Source organism: Hemicordylus capensis, chromosome 15 (assembly GCF_027244095.1).
Source record: "Hemicordylus capensis ecotype Gifberg chromosome 15, rHemCap1.1.pri, whole genome shotgun sequence".
In the NCBI taxonomy this organism is placed as follows: Eukaryota; Metazoa; Chordata; class Lepidosauria; order Squamata; family Cordylidae; genus Hemicordylus; species Hemicordylus capensis.
This window is the reverse complement of record NC_069671.1, coordinates 52205-68065: the sequence shown is the minus strand read 5'-3', so window position 1 is coordinate 68065 and position 15861 is coordinate 52205. Positions and strand designations below refer to the sequence as shown.

Here is a 15861-nt window from a genome sequence, read left to right as displayed (position 1 = left end):
TCCTGCCTGTACATCTTTCTAGATGCTGCAGGTAGATTAGGCCCTGCCACGTCTGCCTAAGATTCTGATAGCCCTTGGAAAGCAGGCACAAGGGAAAATCACCTCCTTTGCAGTGTGCACAAGCAAGACGGTTTCCCAAGGACATGCGCACTGGCACCCTCCATGTGAGAGGGCCACCCTCAGAGGGCAAGACAGCACTGAGAAGCAGCAGATCAGCTGCACTCATGGAAAAGCCACATATTTGCTAGCACAGGTGCCTTAAACTAGCCCAAGTGCCAGAAAACAACAGTCCAGAGAGTTTATGCCCATGCTCACCTCCTCCACCCAAACTGATGGCACTTTTTAAAAAGTGCATCCCTTTGGCTGGACCATGCTCTGGTTAGTTAGGTCCTGGCCACAAGCCACCATGATGGGGAAGGCAAAAGGGCACCTTCCCAGTGAAAGGCGCCAGCAGACCTTAGTCCTGCAGAAGGAAATGCAGCCTGAAGGCCTCCGAGAAGCAGAAGCTCGAGAGGAGGGCTCGTCCCTGCACCACAAGAGCACTCAGCCGAAGAATGGGAGGCTTCTTAAGGAGGCCCAAGCAGACCTCAGAGGGCCCTTTCTCAGCCGCCAAATCTGAGCCCTGACAGACTCAGAGAGCTGCAGGGGAAACCTGCCAGGGAGGGTGGGCCTGGTTTTTCAGGTATGTCAAGGTGCCACTCTTTCACACACACTTTTAAGGGCAAGTTCTAGAACGCATGCTTTCTTAACGCCAGTTTTCTAATTGCGCTCACCCAGGGGTTTGCCAGTAAAGAGAGAGGCAGCACAGAACAAGTTAAGTTGTGAGTTTCTCTTGGTTCATCAGGAGCGCACAAAAAGGACTCGAGCCTCGACTAAATTAGTTTGGTTTACTACACCACACACTAGAGAGGTGTCTCCTTAGTTTCAGTCACTGCCTGTCAAGTTCTGAGGCTGGAACCAAATGTCATGATCCTGACGCCTCTTATTCCAGCCTACAGCCCGAACCAGGAGGAGGAGGAGGAGGAGGCTGCTGCCGCTGCCCAACTTTGAGAGAAGGCTTCTTCACAAGAGGAGACAAAAGAGAAACAAACAGGAGCCTTCTGGAGAGCCTGCAATCCATTGCCACAGCAGTGCAGTGGACTTCTCCACCCAGAGGAACTCAGCCAGGGGCAAAACACAGGAGGCAATCCAGATAATTCTTGCTTTCAAAGCAGGCTTAAGCCTTACACCCCAAAACACAAGGCAGCAAAAGGAACAGAGAGGCATGTGCAGACTCGAGAGGCTGCCTTGCCCAACCTGGATGCTTTTGTGCGCATCCAGCTCTTCCAAAGGAGCCCCACGGCGCTCTTGCCAGGCTGGGCACCCACCCATGTACGGCAGCTACAGGAGAGGAGGCGACAAGCCAGAAGCCAAGTGGCCCAGCATAAGTGCGATGCAGACTCCTGCTCAGCCCTCTTCTCTAGTGGGGTTCCACTCTGGCCACTTCCTTTGCCAGCCTTACCAGGGGGCAGGCCCATTTATGGCCGGCTCTCTTCTTGACTGCCTCCCCCAACTCGTGGCCTGGCTACCATGCGGGCACTCCGGGCCAGCGTTTTGCATCCCCACCTGTGCCAAGGCCGCCGGTGGAGAGAGGCGGCGGGAGTACAAGCCATGGCGCGGTGCTTAGCAGGCACGGACTGCAAGCCCAGGGCGACAGAGGCCGCCGCCGCCTCTTTGCCAAACGCCGCCCGAATCCAGCCGCAGCGCCGGCAAAGGGCTCCCCCTTCCCCAGGCAGGCCAGGCCTTGGCGGACAAGGAGCGAGCAGCCCGAGCGCACCGCCCGCCGCCACCGCACCTTCCGAGGCCCCAGGAAGAGGAGGCGGCGGCGGCAGCGGACGTAGCGAAGGGCTGCCCGGGGTGGGGGGTTGGGGGGGGGCGCGGCTCACAAAGGCAGCTGGAGCGGCGGGCTTGAGGGGTCGTCCCGCAGCAGCCCCGCTCCGGAGGCGCTTCCAGCTGGGACCATCCTGGCCCCCCCGCCCCGTAGAGAAGAGCGGGGAGAAGGGCTGCCCGCTCGCCTGGGAGCTTCTCCTCCCCACCCCACCGAGGCCCCCCGAAGCACCCGGGCGAGCCTCCCCCCTCGGGCTCGGGGGGAGGGGAGGGCTGCGGGAAGAGGAGCCAGCAGCGGGGAGCGACTTTGCGGGGCAGCCCCGGCAGGCAGGCAGGCAGGCAGGGCACGCGCCCCTCCCCCGTCCCCGGGGAAGCCAGGAAACCCGCAGAGGGGCTGGGGCAGGAGTGGAGGCGCGGCGGGCGGGCCGGGGAGGACTCCCTTCCCCTTCCTCCCTTCCTTCCCGTTGTGCGGGGGGGGGCGGCGGCGAGGGCAGCCTCCTCCCGGCCCCCGCCGGCCCCTCTCCGCCTCCTCCTGCTCCGGGCGGCGGCTCCGGCTTGAGCTCCATGCCGGCTCAGGCGGCTCCGCAGGCGGGGGACCAGCAGCAGCGGCGGCGCCCCCCGCTCAGCGCTCCCATCACCTGGCGCGCCCGCGGAACGACGCTGCTCCCCAACCAGCTGCCCGCCCGATGCTGATGCTGCTGCCGCCGCTGCCGCCACCAGCCTCTCTTTCTCTCCTTCCGTCCTCTCTCCCCGCCTCTCTATGACCAGCTGACTGACAGATCGGTCGGGGCCGGCAGGCGCCGGAAGTAACGCTACACGCCCCTAGCGCTCCCTCGTCGCCAGTGCGCACGCGCCTCCTTCCCCGCGGGGTACGCCGGGAAGCGTAGTCCCCAGCCAGGACAAACCGCCTCTGTGTGTGTGGTGGGGGGAGAGCGACGGGGGATAAGCTGTCAGGGCCGTGCCCGCCCCGCGGGGCGCGCTTCCGCCGCCCCGCCTTGCCAGGACCCGCCGCCCTGCTGCTGCTGCTGCTGCTGCTGCTGCTGGACGTTGCTGTCGCCCCGGGAGGCAGGCGGAGCGCGGCCGGTGGTCCTTGCTGCTCATCCGGCCCCGCCGCCGCCACCAGGCCTGCCACCCTTTCCTCCCTCACGAGGAGGAGAGCTGGCGGCGACGGCGGCGCCCCTGACCGGCCTCATGCGTGTATGTGTGCACGTCTGCAGCCGCCTCAGCAACATCGCCGGAGGCGGGGAGTGTCCTCCCCCCGAGGGGGGCGGCTGAGGAGCAGCCCGCGAGAGGCCCCCCTGCAGCGAGGTGGGGGGGGGGTTCTGCTGCCTGCCCCTCGGGTGTGGAGGGCCCTCGAGCTGAGTGCCGCCGCCCCAGATCCTGTGGGGACGCGGGAAGGCCGCCTCCAGGCCCCTTGCAGGCAGCAGCCCCCTCAGGCGGGAGGCAGCCGCTTCCTCTGAAGGAGGTCAGGACAGCCCTGCTGGGTCAGAAGAAGAAGGGGGGCCCCCGCCAGCGCTGTGGTGTAGTGGTTAGAGTGTTGCGCTAGGGCCGGGGAGAGCCGAGTTCGAATCCCGCCTCAGCCCCATGAGACTGGCTGGGCCCCTCCCTTCTCCCTCAGCCTCTCCTCCCTCACAGGGTGGTCATGAGGAGAAACCCAAGTATGTAGGACGCCGCTCTGCCTGGGCTCCTCCTGGGAGGAAGAGGTAAACATAAAATGGAAGCCTACAGGCAGGAGCTGGGAGGGGCCTGCCCTCCCTCAGAGCAGCCTCCTGCCCTGGAGGCCTGGCTCCCAAAGTGGGGCAGGCCAGAGCGAGGCCCAGACCCAGACGCAGGTGAAAGATGCTGAGGGAAGCTGCTGCTGCTGCCGCCAGGGCCAGACACCGCCAGCCTCCTTGCCCCAGGGCGGTGTGTGTGTGTGTGTAGGAGATCTGAGTGGAGGGGGGCTCTTGCTACTGGCATTACAAAAACACACACACACAAAAAAAAACCCAAAACATTTTAAATCCTACATACTTAAGTTTCTCCTCACAACCTCCCTGTGAAGTAAGTTAGGCTGAGAGAGAAGTGACTGGCCCAGAGTCACCCAGCTAGTTTCATGGGGCTGAAGGGGGATTCGAACTCTGCTCTCCCGGGTCCTAGTCCAGCACACTAACCACGACTGCTGCCAGAGGCTGGTTCTAGCCAAAGTGGCCGTGTTGGGGAGGGGCTCAATGGCCCGCCCCAAGGGAGCCTCCTCCACACCCCAAGGCAGGATCCCAAACCTGATGCAGCCCATCCAGGCCACCCACCTCCTGCCACAAGAGGCCCTGAGCGCCTCCCGGGAGCACACACAGCTCTCTTAGTTCTGTTTTAGACTTCTGGAAGCCCGGGGAGGCCCCGGCCAGGGCTGCAGAGGGCAAGGCTGCTGCCTCTGTGCCCACAGGGAGGCCAGCGCCAAGACCGAGGCCAGGCAACTGGGCTGTGTGTGTCTCTGGAAGAGCAGGCACCACAGCCAGCATTTCTCCACCTTCAGAAAGAGTTGAGTTGCAGCCCACAACCTCCCCGCCATTTGCTTGCAGAACCGTTTTGTCCAGGGTTTGAGGCAAGCAACTTGCCGCCTCCTTGGCACTGCACTGCACAAAGGGAAGGCTGCCAGCAGGGCATGGCTCCAGTTGCACCACACTGCTCTCCACAGGCAGCTGCTGCCTGCTCAGTTTGGGAGAGTCATGGCTTGGGGTCAGCCAGCTGGTCGGAAGCTGTGGCAGCTTCTCCCATCCCACACACCCCAGCCTTGCTAGCTGCTGCTCAAGGCCTGGCCAGCGGCCCGGCCTTTCGTGGAGGAGGAGGAGGAGGAGGAAAGGTGTGGCTACCAGAGCCGCCCCGGCCCAGCACCTTGCCAAACCCCCAGCTGCAGGTGGGCGGGACTAGTGCCCCTCCACCCAGCCCCACTTGCTTCCCTCCCCTGCACCAGGCTGCGAGGTGCTGCTGCTGCTGACTTGGGGGAGACACGGGTCCCGTGGCTCCCCCCCCCCCGCCCAAAGGAACAGGCTGTCTTTTGCTCACTGGGTTTCTCATTTCTAAGCTTTGCTCACAGGATGCCAAGAGTCAGAGATGGAAACAGAGGCAGCAGCTGCCATACACTGAGCCAAACCACCCGTCCATCTAGCTCAGTGTTGTCTACACAGACCGGCAACGGCTTCTCCAAGGTTGCAGGTAGGAATTTCTCTCGGTCCTATCTTGGCGATGCTGCCAGGGAGGGGACTGGGAACCTTCTGCACGCAAGCAGGCAGATGCTCTTCCCAGAGTGGCTCCATCCCCTGAGGTGAATCTCTGACAGTGCTCACATGTGTAGTCTCCCATTCAAATGCAAACCAGGGTGGACTCTGTTTAGCAAATGGGACAAGTCATGCTGGCTACCACAAGACCAGCTCTCTTCCCCTAGATGTTCAAGTCTCTTTAGACACAGAAAATAGGATTGTTTGGTGTTGATGACATCATTTGCAGCTTTGCAAGCAGATATATGTTCCTCTGGCTCAGAAAATTATGCTCCCTGCACGTGCTCAGGGACCCCATTTTTTAACATTCTGTTTTATCAAGGTGATTGGGCTTGGCTGAGTTCTGCAGTGAGAAGAGCTCCTTAGAGCAAAGGTTCCCAGCCTGGATTCCTCGGATGTTGTTGGATGACAACTCCACTCATCCCAAGGCCTCTATAGCAGGGGATGGTGGTGGGGGGACACACAAGGTGTGTGTAGAGAGCCTCAATTCTTATGGGGGGGGGCTTTTGAAGTGTCCTGCAGCTCTTCTCTGTGTGCTTCTGGCTGTGAGGCAGCTGCTGCCTTTCCACTGCAAGCCACTGGGGATCTGAGGGGGGCAGAGGCCGTGCCCCCACACATGCATGGCTGCTTTGCAGGTCTGTGCAAAAGTGGGCTTTCTCATCTGGGCGGCTTTCTGCTCCTCCTCGCTTGGCAATAGCCATTGGCCACCCATTGCATCCCTGGGCAGGGAGTTCCACCGATCTTAGGACAGTCAGATTCCATAAAGGACCAGGATCGCTTGTCTGGCCTACAGAAGCTCCATTCCTGTCCTTGTCCAAGATACAAACAGAGCACATTTGATTATCATCAAGCTTTTGGGCTGTATATTGTGTTTTAATTAAGTCCGCAAGCACCTTGGAGAGGCAAAGTGAACAAACAAACCTAAAGTTTAAGTGTTGGCTTGCCACTTTTAAAAGTGGTGGTACTTTTCATTTGTATGTGTTTTCAGGTTTTGTACACTGCCTTGGTTTTATTTCAAGGAATGGGGGGGGGGAGGCTAATTAATAAAGGTGCCAGTTAATCTACTGGTCTTTCTACAGCAGGCACTTGCCAAGGGAGGATGAGGGACTCCTCCGGGGGGGGGGGGGCAGAAATCCCAGAATCCCTCCACCCCGCCTCCCATCGTTTTTGTTGCAAATCTCCCGGCCTTCTTCCCTGCTCAGGAGCCGCCTTCGACGTGCTTCTCCCCCGCCCGCCCGCCCGGGAAAAAGATATGTGCGCTCGCCCCCCACCGACAACCGACGGCTCCTCGGGCCGGCCTCCTCAGTCTCCCCCGGGCGCCCGGTGGTGGCCAAGGGAGGCGCCTCCCTCCTCGCTGCGCCTTGGCCCATTTTGCAGGGCGTCGCGCTGAGGCCAGCAGCTGCCCTGGCCTGCCGTCGGAGAGGAGCGGCAGCAGCAGGTGGCCGCCCCCCCGCCCCGCGCTCGGAGCCGGGGGGGGGCACAGAGCGAGGGGGCGCCTTCTCCTCGGCGGGCTGGGGCCTGGCGAGGCGGGGCCCAGAGGCCGTCCGGCACGGAGGGAGGCGGGGGCGCAGCCGCCCGAGGAAGCCCCTCCCAGGCCGGCAGCAGCAGCAGCAACAGCCCCAGGCTGGCTCCTCCGTCCTGCAGCAGCAGATCACGCAGCAGAGCCTGGAGGCTGACGGACTGACGCCGCGGGCGCAGCAGCAGCGCTCGGCTGGACAGCGCCGTCGGGGCAGGGAGAGGCCGCCCGTCGGTCGGCTCCTGCAGCCATGGGAGGTCCGGAGGCGGTGCAGCGCCGTCCCTGGCGGCTCCCGTTCGCGCTTCTGCTGCTGGGGCTGCTGTTTCCCCCCTCGGTGAGAGGGCAGAGCAAGGTAGGACCCGACGGTCGCGGCCCCCCCTCCCCCTCCGGCCGCCCCCCAAGCCAGGACACGTGTGCGCGCGCGGGGGGGGGCGCGCTCTTGGGACCCCTCGAGCTAAGCCCCGCCGCGAGGCCCCCAGCAGGAGCCAGGCCAGGGAAGCTCCCCTCGGACGCGGGTGGTTCCCGTCCGGCGCGGGGTGAATGCGAAGCCGCCGAGGAGGCGTTTGTCGTGCGGGTGAGCATTCTGGGCAGCCTCTGACTCCACCAGAGTCCCCGAAGCCGCGCCAGCAATTGCGCGTCCGCTTTCTGTGGGTGCCGAGAAGGCTGCGCTCTTCTTGCCCAGTTGAGCCGGGGCGGCAGCCGCCAGGGGAGCCCCCTCTTCCAACCGGGGAAGGAAGGAGGAGGCCCCGATGTGGGGGTCGCCCCTGAAGAGGCCGAGGGTCTGGCCCATGGAGCCTCCATCACCGGCCACGGGAGGCGCGGAGCTCCGGCCAGAGGAGGCAGCCCTTCGAGGGTCCTCCGCCCCGAGGCTGTGTAAACTGGGCCGCGGAAGGAACCCTGCTGGCCTGGCCGGAGAAGGAAAGGAGCCCCAGGGAGCCGGCTGCATTGGGTGCCTGCCAGGCGGAGAGCCTTGCCGGGGCGGGGGGGTCCTGGCCCTGTGGTGGCCCAGAGGACTCTTTGGGGCCATGAGGCAGAGCGGCCAAGAGCCAGCAGGGCAGGCACCAGCTCAGGCCCCCAATCCAGAGAATCTGTGTCCTCCCGGGAAGCCTGGAGCTTCAGCCTGGCGCCCCACCCCACAGTGCGAGAGCGGGGGGTAGTGGGTAGAGCGTCAGGCGACCTCCACTTGGCTGTTGTGAAGCTGCCTGATGTTCTTGGGCTAGGCAGGGAGTCTCTCTCTGAGGGGCTGTTGGTGTCAACCCCAATAGACCCGACTTCTCTGGCCCGGATAGATTTGTGGGTTGGGCTGGGAGGGGCGGCTCCTCTGGTGGGGTAGGCAGAATTTCGGAAGTGGGGAGCAGCTCCAGGAAGGAGGGGGCAAACCATGTATGCCTTGGTTTGATCAGGAGGCGGGAGCCACTCTTGCCCTTCTGGAATGGCTGCTCTCTTGGACGTGGGTTGGGTGGGAAGCGGGCTTTGCTCTCTGTGGGTAGCAGCCACTGTGTGCATGTGGATCTGGGGCCTGTCTGAAACCAGGTGCGTCTCTAGGCATGTTCAGAGTGCATCACTGGAGCCGGCTGCCATGCTTCTAGGGAATGCAGCGTGATGGCTCCTGTCCATCTGAAGCCGCTTTTGTGAGCTCGCCCGGCCCCCTTTCTCCATTGGAGGAGGCTGACTTGCCAAACAGCTTGTTGGGGACTAATTAATTCTTGATTGGATCAATGACCTGCCAGAGACCATCAGGAGAAGAATGCTGCTCGCCCACGCGCAGAGGGCTGCTGCTGGTTTCTGCGCCTGGGCTGTGCCTTGGGAAGCTGGGGAGCGCGCCTCCGCCTCCGCCTCCTTCTTGTGAAACACAGGGAAGCCGCTCGCTTCCAGCAGCCAGAGGCGCTCTTACCCTTGGAGTTTGGGGCCAAAGTCCAGGGCCTCCACAGCCCCGGGGGGGCCCCAAGTCCTCTCCAGTCTGGCCTGGGGGGTGGTGAGGTTTGTGCCCTCAAGAACCTACATGTTGAAAAATGCAGGTGCTTCACTTGCCACGGAGGGTGGGGCCTCCAAAGGCCTCGAGGGCCAGGCTCCCCAATGGCCCACTCGGGGTGCTCCTCCCAGGCACCGCGCTCTCTGCCTTTCCTCACGGGGCGCTCGTGGCGGAGGGGCCCTTTCCTCGCCGCCCCTCCCATCACCCCCCCCCCCCGCCGGCCGACTGGCTGGCCGGCAGGGCTTGGGCTTGTGTTCCTGCGCCGGCTCCGGGCTGGGTCCCCTGGCGCTGCAGGGAGAAGGGGTGCTCTCCAAGGGCCCTAAGCCAGCAGCCGGACCCCCGCATCCCCCCCCCGCCGCCCCATGGCTGGCCCAGACTTCCCAGGCTGCCCTGGCTGGCTCTGACTCTGTGGGAAGAAGCGGAGCGCGTGGTGGTGGCCGCGGCTCGCTCAGCCAAACAGCCTGGAAGGGGCTTAATCCCGGATTCTGCTGTCCAAACTGTCTGGGGCAGAAGCCGGGCCGGGGAGGCCGCTGGCCGGCCACTGTCAGCACTTCCGCCACAGCAGGAAAGGCAGCTTCCACTCCCCCCTCATCACAGGCGCCGCCGCCGCTGGCCATCAGCCAGGCTTGGCAGAGCCCAGTGGGGGGAGGGAGGGCAGCCTGAGTCCGTGGGGGTGGGGTGGGGGGTGTCTGGTGGGATCTGCTGCTGCAGCTCAGCTGATCACCAGATCCAGCTGGCGCGGTGACTCCCCCCCCCCCCGCCACTGCTCTCAGGCCGGGCCTTCCTGCACCGCGGTCGTCTTCTTCAGCGGGGCAGGAAACAGTCCCTCTCGCTGCTGCTCTGCCATCGGCCTGCCCTCCTGCAGGAGTCCTCTGCCATCTCAGGGTCCTGCCGCTTCCCTGCTGGCTTCTTGCTCTTGAGGTCGTGGAAGCCAAGTAGTGTCTCCCCACCCCACCCCATTTCGCAAATCTCTCCTCAAGTTCCCTTTTGCTTGCTTCTAGCCACTCACATGTCTTCTGTTTCCTTCATTTGGGCAGGACTCCCCATTTTGGAAGGAGCCGCTCCTACCTTTTGTAGCTCCCCTGACACTGCTCTTTAGCCACGCTGGCATCCTCTTGGATTTGTCTTGCTTCAGCTCTTTTACCTGTGCTCCTGTGAGAGTGGCTTCAAAGCCAAGCTTCCTGAACACATTAGAGACTTCTAGAAGTCCTGCTTTTTCAGCGGGGACTGAGCGTGCCCAAGATCTGGCTCAGGGTTTCTTGCAAATGGGGAGAGTCCATTCAGGCCAGCTCAGGGAGACTCCACCTTCCTCTGCGGCAGTCCCCAGGTGCTGCTTCCCCCACCAGCCTAATTGGAGCAGGCCACACTTGCTGGTCTAAGCAGCCATGAAAGAATCTGGCACCCTGCAGGGAGCGGCTGCCAGGCTGAGTTGCTCCCGCAGCGCTCGATGGCTCACGTGGCCTGCATCAGCGCACAAGCGAGGGGCTGCACTGCTGGGGCCAGACGGACCGGAGGTCAGTCCCAGCAGTTCTCTGGCACTGCCCCACCCGCCGGGCGGGAGCAGCTCAGCCGCCGTGAGACTCGGGGCCAGTCAGCTGGAAGGCAGACTCCTCAGCCGCCCAGCCTCAGAGGCTTTGCAGGCCGCAGCAGCCCTCCACGTGGGACGCCGCCGCTTGGCAGCCGCAGCCTCTGAAGCCACAAGTGCGAGTGGAAGCCACCTCCCGCCACTGGGAGAGGGCTGCTCCTGCGACCAGCCGGGACTGTGTTCGGGACCCCCTCAGCCGCTGCCTCTGCGGCTGCCCCTGCTCCGCTTGGGACCCCTAGGCTGTCCTGCCCCCTCCGTCCCAAGGCAATGGAGAGGGGTCTGGGTTCGTGGCAGGGACAGGGGAGGAGGGGCCGTAGGAAGCCAGGCCCTGGGTCCATCTCACTTTGCAGCTGCCCAGATGTTCTGCCACTGGGCTATGGCCCCCAACCCCCCCCCCCAGTTCTGAATTCTCTCTCATCCAAATGCAAATCAGGGCAAATCAGCTGCTCTCCTCTCCAGACCCTTCCTCCGTGGGGCTGGCATGGCCTCTCGTAGCCCTGTCTGGGAGGAGGAGCCAGCATGGGGGGCCACATCCTGCTGCTGCTGCTGCTGCTCTGGAGAGGCCTTTGCCAAGTGCCAGCGGCTTGATTCGGAAGGTTTCCTTGCGTGCCTCTTGCAAGCAGAGCCCATATGGTTCCTGTTTAAGGAAGCAGTTTGGAAAACAACATTGGGGGCTGGGGGGGGAGATAGGCTGGCCTGGAAGTCTGGCAACGGGAGCGTGGTGGTGGTGGTGGTGCACGTGCTGGCCTAGAAGGATCAGGATGTGGCCCCTCGCTCTGGCTGGAGACCCTTCCCCAAGAGCTCCTCTGCCTGCACTCCCAGCCCCCTCCCTGCCATGGGGACTCTCTGAGTGCCCCCCCCCCCCAGTTCTGCTGCAGGTTTTGGATCCTGGGCTGTGCCCTTTGCTATGGAGGGGGGCAGGGGTCCCAGCCTGCAGGGAGGCTCCCCTGGCTGAAGGAGACCCCTCCCCTCTTCTCCCCACCTGATCTGATGGATGTGGGGCCTACAAGTGACCACTCAGAGCACCTTCAGGCTGCAAGAGGGTCGCGTTTGCTGCCCCCCCACTTGGACCCCCCCTTTGAAAGATGGGGTGCCAAGAGGCTGCTCTGCACCCCAGCCCAGCCGTGAATCCGCAGCAGTGCACGGACCCCTCCGTGGGCTGGTCGGGCCCCAACTCCGCCTCCGGCTGCTGCCCTGAAGAAGCAGCAGACTGCAGAGAGGCAGACCGGCCCTGACTCCCCCAGCCAGGCGGTGGCCCTCTGGGAAAGGGCTTCCGGCCAGCAGCAGCCACCACCTGCTGCAGCCCAGCAGTTGTTGGGGGGGGGGGGGGGGGCGGGCTCAGCAGGGCGTAGGTGGTGGGCCGGGGGTCTCTCTCTGGGGAGGCTGCTCAGGAGCGCGGGCCAGGCAGTGGGGCCAGTGGTGGATGGGCCTCTTGCCTGGCTCCCCTCCCTCCGGCCAGGCTTCTCCCCACGGGGTCCCACACAGAGGAAGCCCACCACCTGCTGCCCCCCTGGGCTGGGCTGGGCGGAGGCCCCTGCTGATGGGCCCCCCTCCTGCAGTGCAGTGAGGCTGGAGGGCCGTCCTCTCAGCAGACCCCCCCCGCCCTTGCTGGATGCGGCCAGGCAGCCCAGGCTGCATGTGCTGGGGGGGAGCACCTGGCCCCTCCCTCCCGGCCCTGCAGAAGCCAGCTGAGAAGTGTGGGAGAGGGGAGGGCTGCCCTGCCCTGCCCTGCCCTGCCCTGCCCTGCCCTCCCTCCCTGCCTGCTGCTGCTGCCAGCCTCTGGTGGCGATTCCCACGGAGCAGAGCCCTGCTGCCTCTTTGGACCAGCCAGCCTGGGAAACTCCGCCCTGGCTGAGCTCAGCTGAGGAGTCACACAGCACGCCTCCCGCCCCTGGCTGGGAATCACCAGGCTTGGGGCGGGGCCAGAGCAAGTCCTGGGGGGACCACTGGGGCGCTGGAGGGGGGAAGGAAGGGGGGTGTTGTCAAGCCTCTCCCGTGGCCTGGAGGTCGCGCTCCTTTGGAGGGAGGCTCAGGGGCCCAGCCTGAAGCCGAGGACTGTTCCGAGGGGTTTGCTGCCTTTCGCTCTGGCTGGCTGCTGCCCTTCCAGAAAGACGCCCACCGCCGGAAGTGGCTCAGACGAGGCTGGGCACAGAAGTGGCTTCAGAGGGGAACTCCCACGGGGCTGTAGGGGTTTCTGCTAAGGGGGAGTCGGATGTTCCGCCCCTTCCTGGCTCAGAGAAGGGCAACCAAGGCAGCAGCCAGGGGTCTGGACGTAGTGGAGGGGAGGCTGGGGGTGTTCGGCTGGGAGAAGGGCTGGCTGGAGCAGGAGCGTGAGGGTGCTAGTGCTCGCCCGAGGCTTGGAGAGGGCAGCAGGACCGGCCTGCCGTTGCAAGGGGGTAGGCCTCTCCGCTGGGCCAGGGGCCAGAGCTCCCCAGAAGAGGGTCTCTTGCCCAGGGGGTAGCTGAGAAGGCCCCTCAATGGGAGGGGGTGTTGGCCAGGAGGGGGCCGGCAGAGGCTGCAGGCCTGATCGGACCCCTCCCCTCCAGGTCTTGGGCGAGGCGGAGCCGGTGCGCATGACCTCGGAAGGCTCCGATTGCCGCTGCAAGTGCGTCCTGAGGCCCCTTAGCAGAGCCGCCTGCAGCCGCCTGCGGGAGGGCCGCGCGGAGGAGGACTTCTACACGGTGGAGACAGTCAGCTCGGGCACCGACTGCCGCTGCTCCTGCACCGCCCCTCCGGCTTCGCTCAACCCCTGCGAGGACGAGTGGAAGATGGAGAAGCTGAAGAAGAGGGCCCCCGAGCTCCTGAAGGTAGCCGCCTGGCCAGAGGAGCTGCTTCTCGGGCAGGCCTGGGACCAGAAGGGGCTGTCTGGCTGCTTCCCCCCCATCCGGGGGGGGGAGGATGTTCTGGGAGGGGGCGCCGGGCAGCAGAGAGGGGCCTGGCCTGAGCAGAGAGGGCACTTCGGGGGCCAGCCGAGCCTCCATCACGGGCTGGTTTGTTCCTCCCAAGCTGCAGTCCATGGTGGACCTCCTGGAGGGAACCCTCTACAGCCTGGACATGATGAAGGTCCACTCCTACCTCAGCAAGGTGGTCTCCCAGATGAACACCCTGGAGGAGGTAAGCCGGGGGGCGGGCCTGGGGGAGCCGTCCATGGGCTAGCCCACCAGAATTCTGCCATCCCCAGAGAGAGCCGTTGGCAGTGCTCTGGCAGGAATTGGGTGGGCCACCATCGCCGCCCAGAAACTGTGAGCGGGACTTGAGGCTCCAGGCCAGGCCGACTCGGGGAGCGACTGGGGGTGCTGTTGGCAGAGGAGGGCCAGCCGGTGCCAAGGGCTCCAATGACTGGCAGGGGGCTGAGCTAGCCCCCTTCCTTTGGGATGCCCTCTCAGCTGTTGTGTTCAGAAGGCTGCAGGGGAGGGAGCTCAGTTTCCTCTGAATGAGGGCTGGGCTTGCAGATGTCACTCAAGGCCTCCCACCTTCCCCCATAACCCAAGGGCAGGTCTTTGTGGGGAAATTGGTCCTGTGCTGTTTAAAGACGTTGAAGCCCTGAGACAGAATGCAGCAGCCGCTGTGCGCCCACCCCCTTCCGTGGTAGGACTTGAACTCAGACCCGGTGGGGGAGTCGAGGAAAGGGGCAAATGGGCAGACTGACGCTCCGTCACTGGCATCCTGGAAGGCTCCGCCAAAGGTGTCCTGGGCCTGGCGGAGAGCAGGACCTGGGACTTGGGTTAGAGCATTCACACAGCCGCTGCAACGGCTGGCTCCCCCGTCCCGGAGCCCCAGGGCTGCTGCTGGGGCTGCTGACGCCCACCGGGGCCCCGCCTGCAGGCCTGGCCCACGGGACGGCAGTCTTCCCAGCTGAGCACCGCAGCTCCTACTGCTGCCGGCAAAGGCGTCTCCTCTTCCCTCCACTTGAACAGAGCATCAAGGCCAACCTGAGCCGGGAGAACGACTTCATGAGGGAGAGCGTCCTGCAGCTGAGCAGCCAGATGAAGCGCTACGAGAACTACTCGGAGGTCGTGCTGGGCATCCAGAAGGAGCTCTCCAGCCTGGGCTCCCGGCTGCTGCAGAAAGATGCCGCCGCCACGCCCGAGAGCAAGGCCCAGGTGGGCCCTCCCTGGCTGGCAGAGTCTGGGGGCAGCCAGAATGCTGAAGGAGGGTCAGGCCTCGGCTGGAGGGGGCAGCGCCCAAGGAGCCCAGGCAGAGCACTGCCCCCCCGCCCCCCGGTGGGATCCCTACTCGGTCACCTGCCCAACCCCAGGAGATCCGAACCCTGCTTGGTTGCTGGGAGAGCCTTTGGGCTGGAGACCAGGATCAAACGTGTCCCCACGGAATGCCTGCCATGGGGGTTCGTCCCACCCTCCTGGAAAACCTGCCTCCCGTGTCTCTCCTGGGAGTCTATTTGGGCATGAGGGTGGGGCCCCCGTGGACCCCCACAGTTCCTGGGCTCCCTCTCGTCTGCCCCTCCGGCTCTGGATCCTCCTGAACCCGGCTCTTCTCCGCCTAGGACCCAGCCGGAGGGAGAGGCAAGGTCACTGGTGGGAAGTATCCCAGTCCTCGGAAGAGCCCGGGCGAGAAGGCCCCCCTGCGGGCTCCCCAGGAGAAGCCGCCCAGGAAGGAGAACGCCAAGGGGCGGGCTGGCCCCCCTCAGCCCACCCCCAAGCCCAAGCCCTCCTCGGGGCACCCGCAAGCCACCGTGGTCCGGGGCTTCACTTACTACAAGGCCGGCCGCCGGGAAGAAGCCGAGGGGATGGTCAGCAACCATGGTATGTCCCGAGACTGGTGTGAGCGGAGGGGGGTCCTGGCACTGTCTCCGTCCCGGGGAAGCTTAGAAGCCCGCCCTGGCTGTGAGGGCGCACCAGAGCGAGAGGCGGCCCTGGCTTCAGCCCAGGAAGGGCTGCTCAGTCCGGCTGCTTGCTCCCCACAGAGACCCCCACGAAGGCAGGGGAGCCAGAGACGGGCAGAGCGCTCGAGCCCCACACAGTCCGGGAGGGCCAGCCGAGGTCAGCAGCTCCCCGCACCACCCGAGTGCCCAGCACCAGTGGCATCAGCACCACACATGCGCCTAGCATCACTTGGGCTCCCAGGACCGGAGGCCGCAATCGGCCAGGCACAGCTCTTCCTGTCGGAGATCAGGGCAACGCCACGGAGGGGCCTGCCACCCCTCACCGCAGTACGTACACAGCAGGGGTTTGAAGAGCAGCTGGGGCCTGCTGGGCCGGGAGGCGGGGGGCTGGGGCTCCTCGTGGAGATGGGAGCTGCAGCTTGCGGGGCGGGGGGGGGGGGGCAGGTGGCTTGCTGAAGGCCCTTGGCTCTGCAGGGCGTGAGGCGGAGTGTGAAGGCACCCTGGCGGCGGTGGAGGCGCCGGAGGAGCAGCACAGCTACGGGCGCAACGAGGGCGCTTGGATGAAGGACCCCACTGCCCCAGACGGCCGTCTCTACGTCACCAACTACTACTACGGGAACAGCCTGGTGGAGTTCCGGAACCTGGACAACTTCAAGCAAGGTGAGTGGGGGGGCGGGGAGGGGTGCTGCTCTGGGCTCGGGGGGGGGGGGCAGGCCCTCCATTGGCCAGTGGGAGGCTCTGCCGTTCCACCACTTGCCTTGACCACGAAAGGCCCTCCTTGTGTGGCCAGGGCAGAAACCTGCTGCCCCACTACCCTGTTGCAAG

The 15861-nt window shown here is 64.6% G+C and overlaps 1 protein-coding gene across 15 annotated transcripts in view; it reads left to right on the top strand.

The window, feature by feature from the left end:
- The first annotated feature begins 2757 nt into the window (after positions 1 to 2757).
- The window catches only part of OLFML2A (olfactomedin like 2A), a 32858-nt gene continuing 19754 nt past the window's right edge, over positions 2758 to 15861 (top strand). For 10 of the 15 annotated variants that reach the window (XM_053279661.1, XM_053279668.1, XM_053279666.1 and 7 more), the window contains exons 1-7: positions 2758 to 6988; positions 12740 to 13000; positions 13200 to 13307; positions 14111 to 14296; positions 14698 to 14956; positions 15118 to 15363; positions 15511 to 15696. In XM_053279661.1, the coding sequence (XP_053135636.1) occupies positions 6887 to 6988; positions 12740 to 13000; positions 13200 to 13307; positions 14111 to 14296; positions 14698 to 14956; positions 15118 to 15363; positions 15511 to 15696 (1348 nt within the window). In that variant the 5' untranslated portion in view covers positions 2758 to 6886. The other 5 variants (XM_053279667.1, XM_053279665.1, XM_053279674.1 and 2 more) reach the window with 5 other exon arrangements.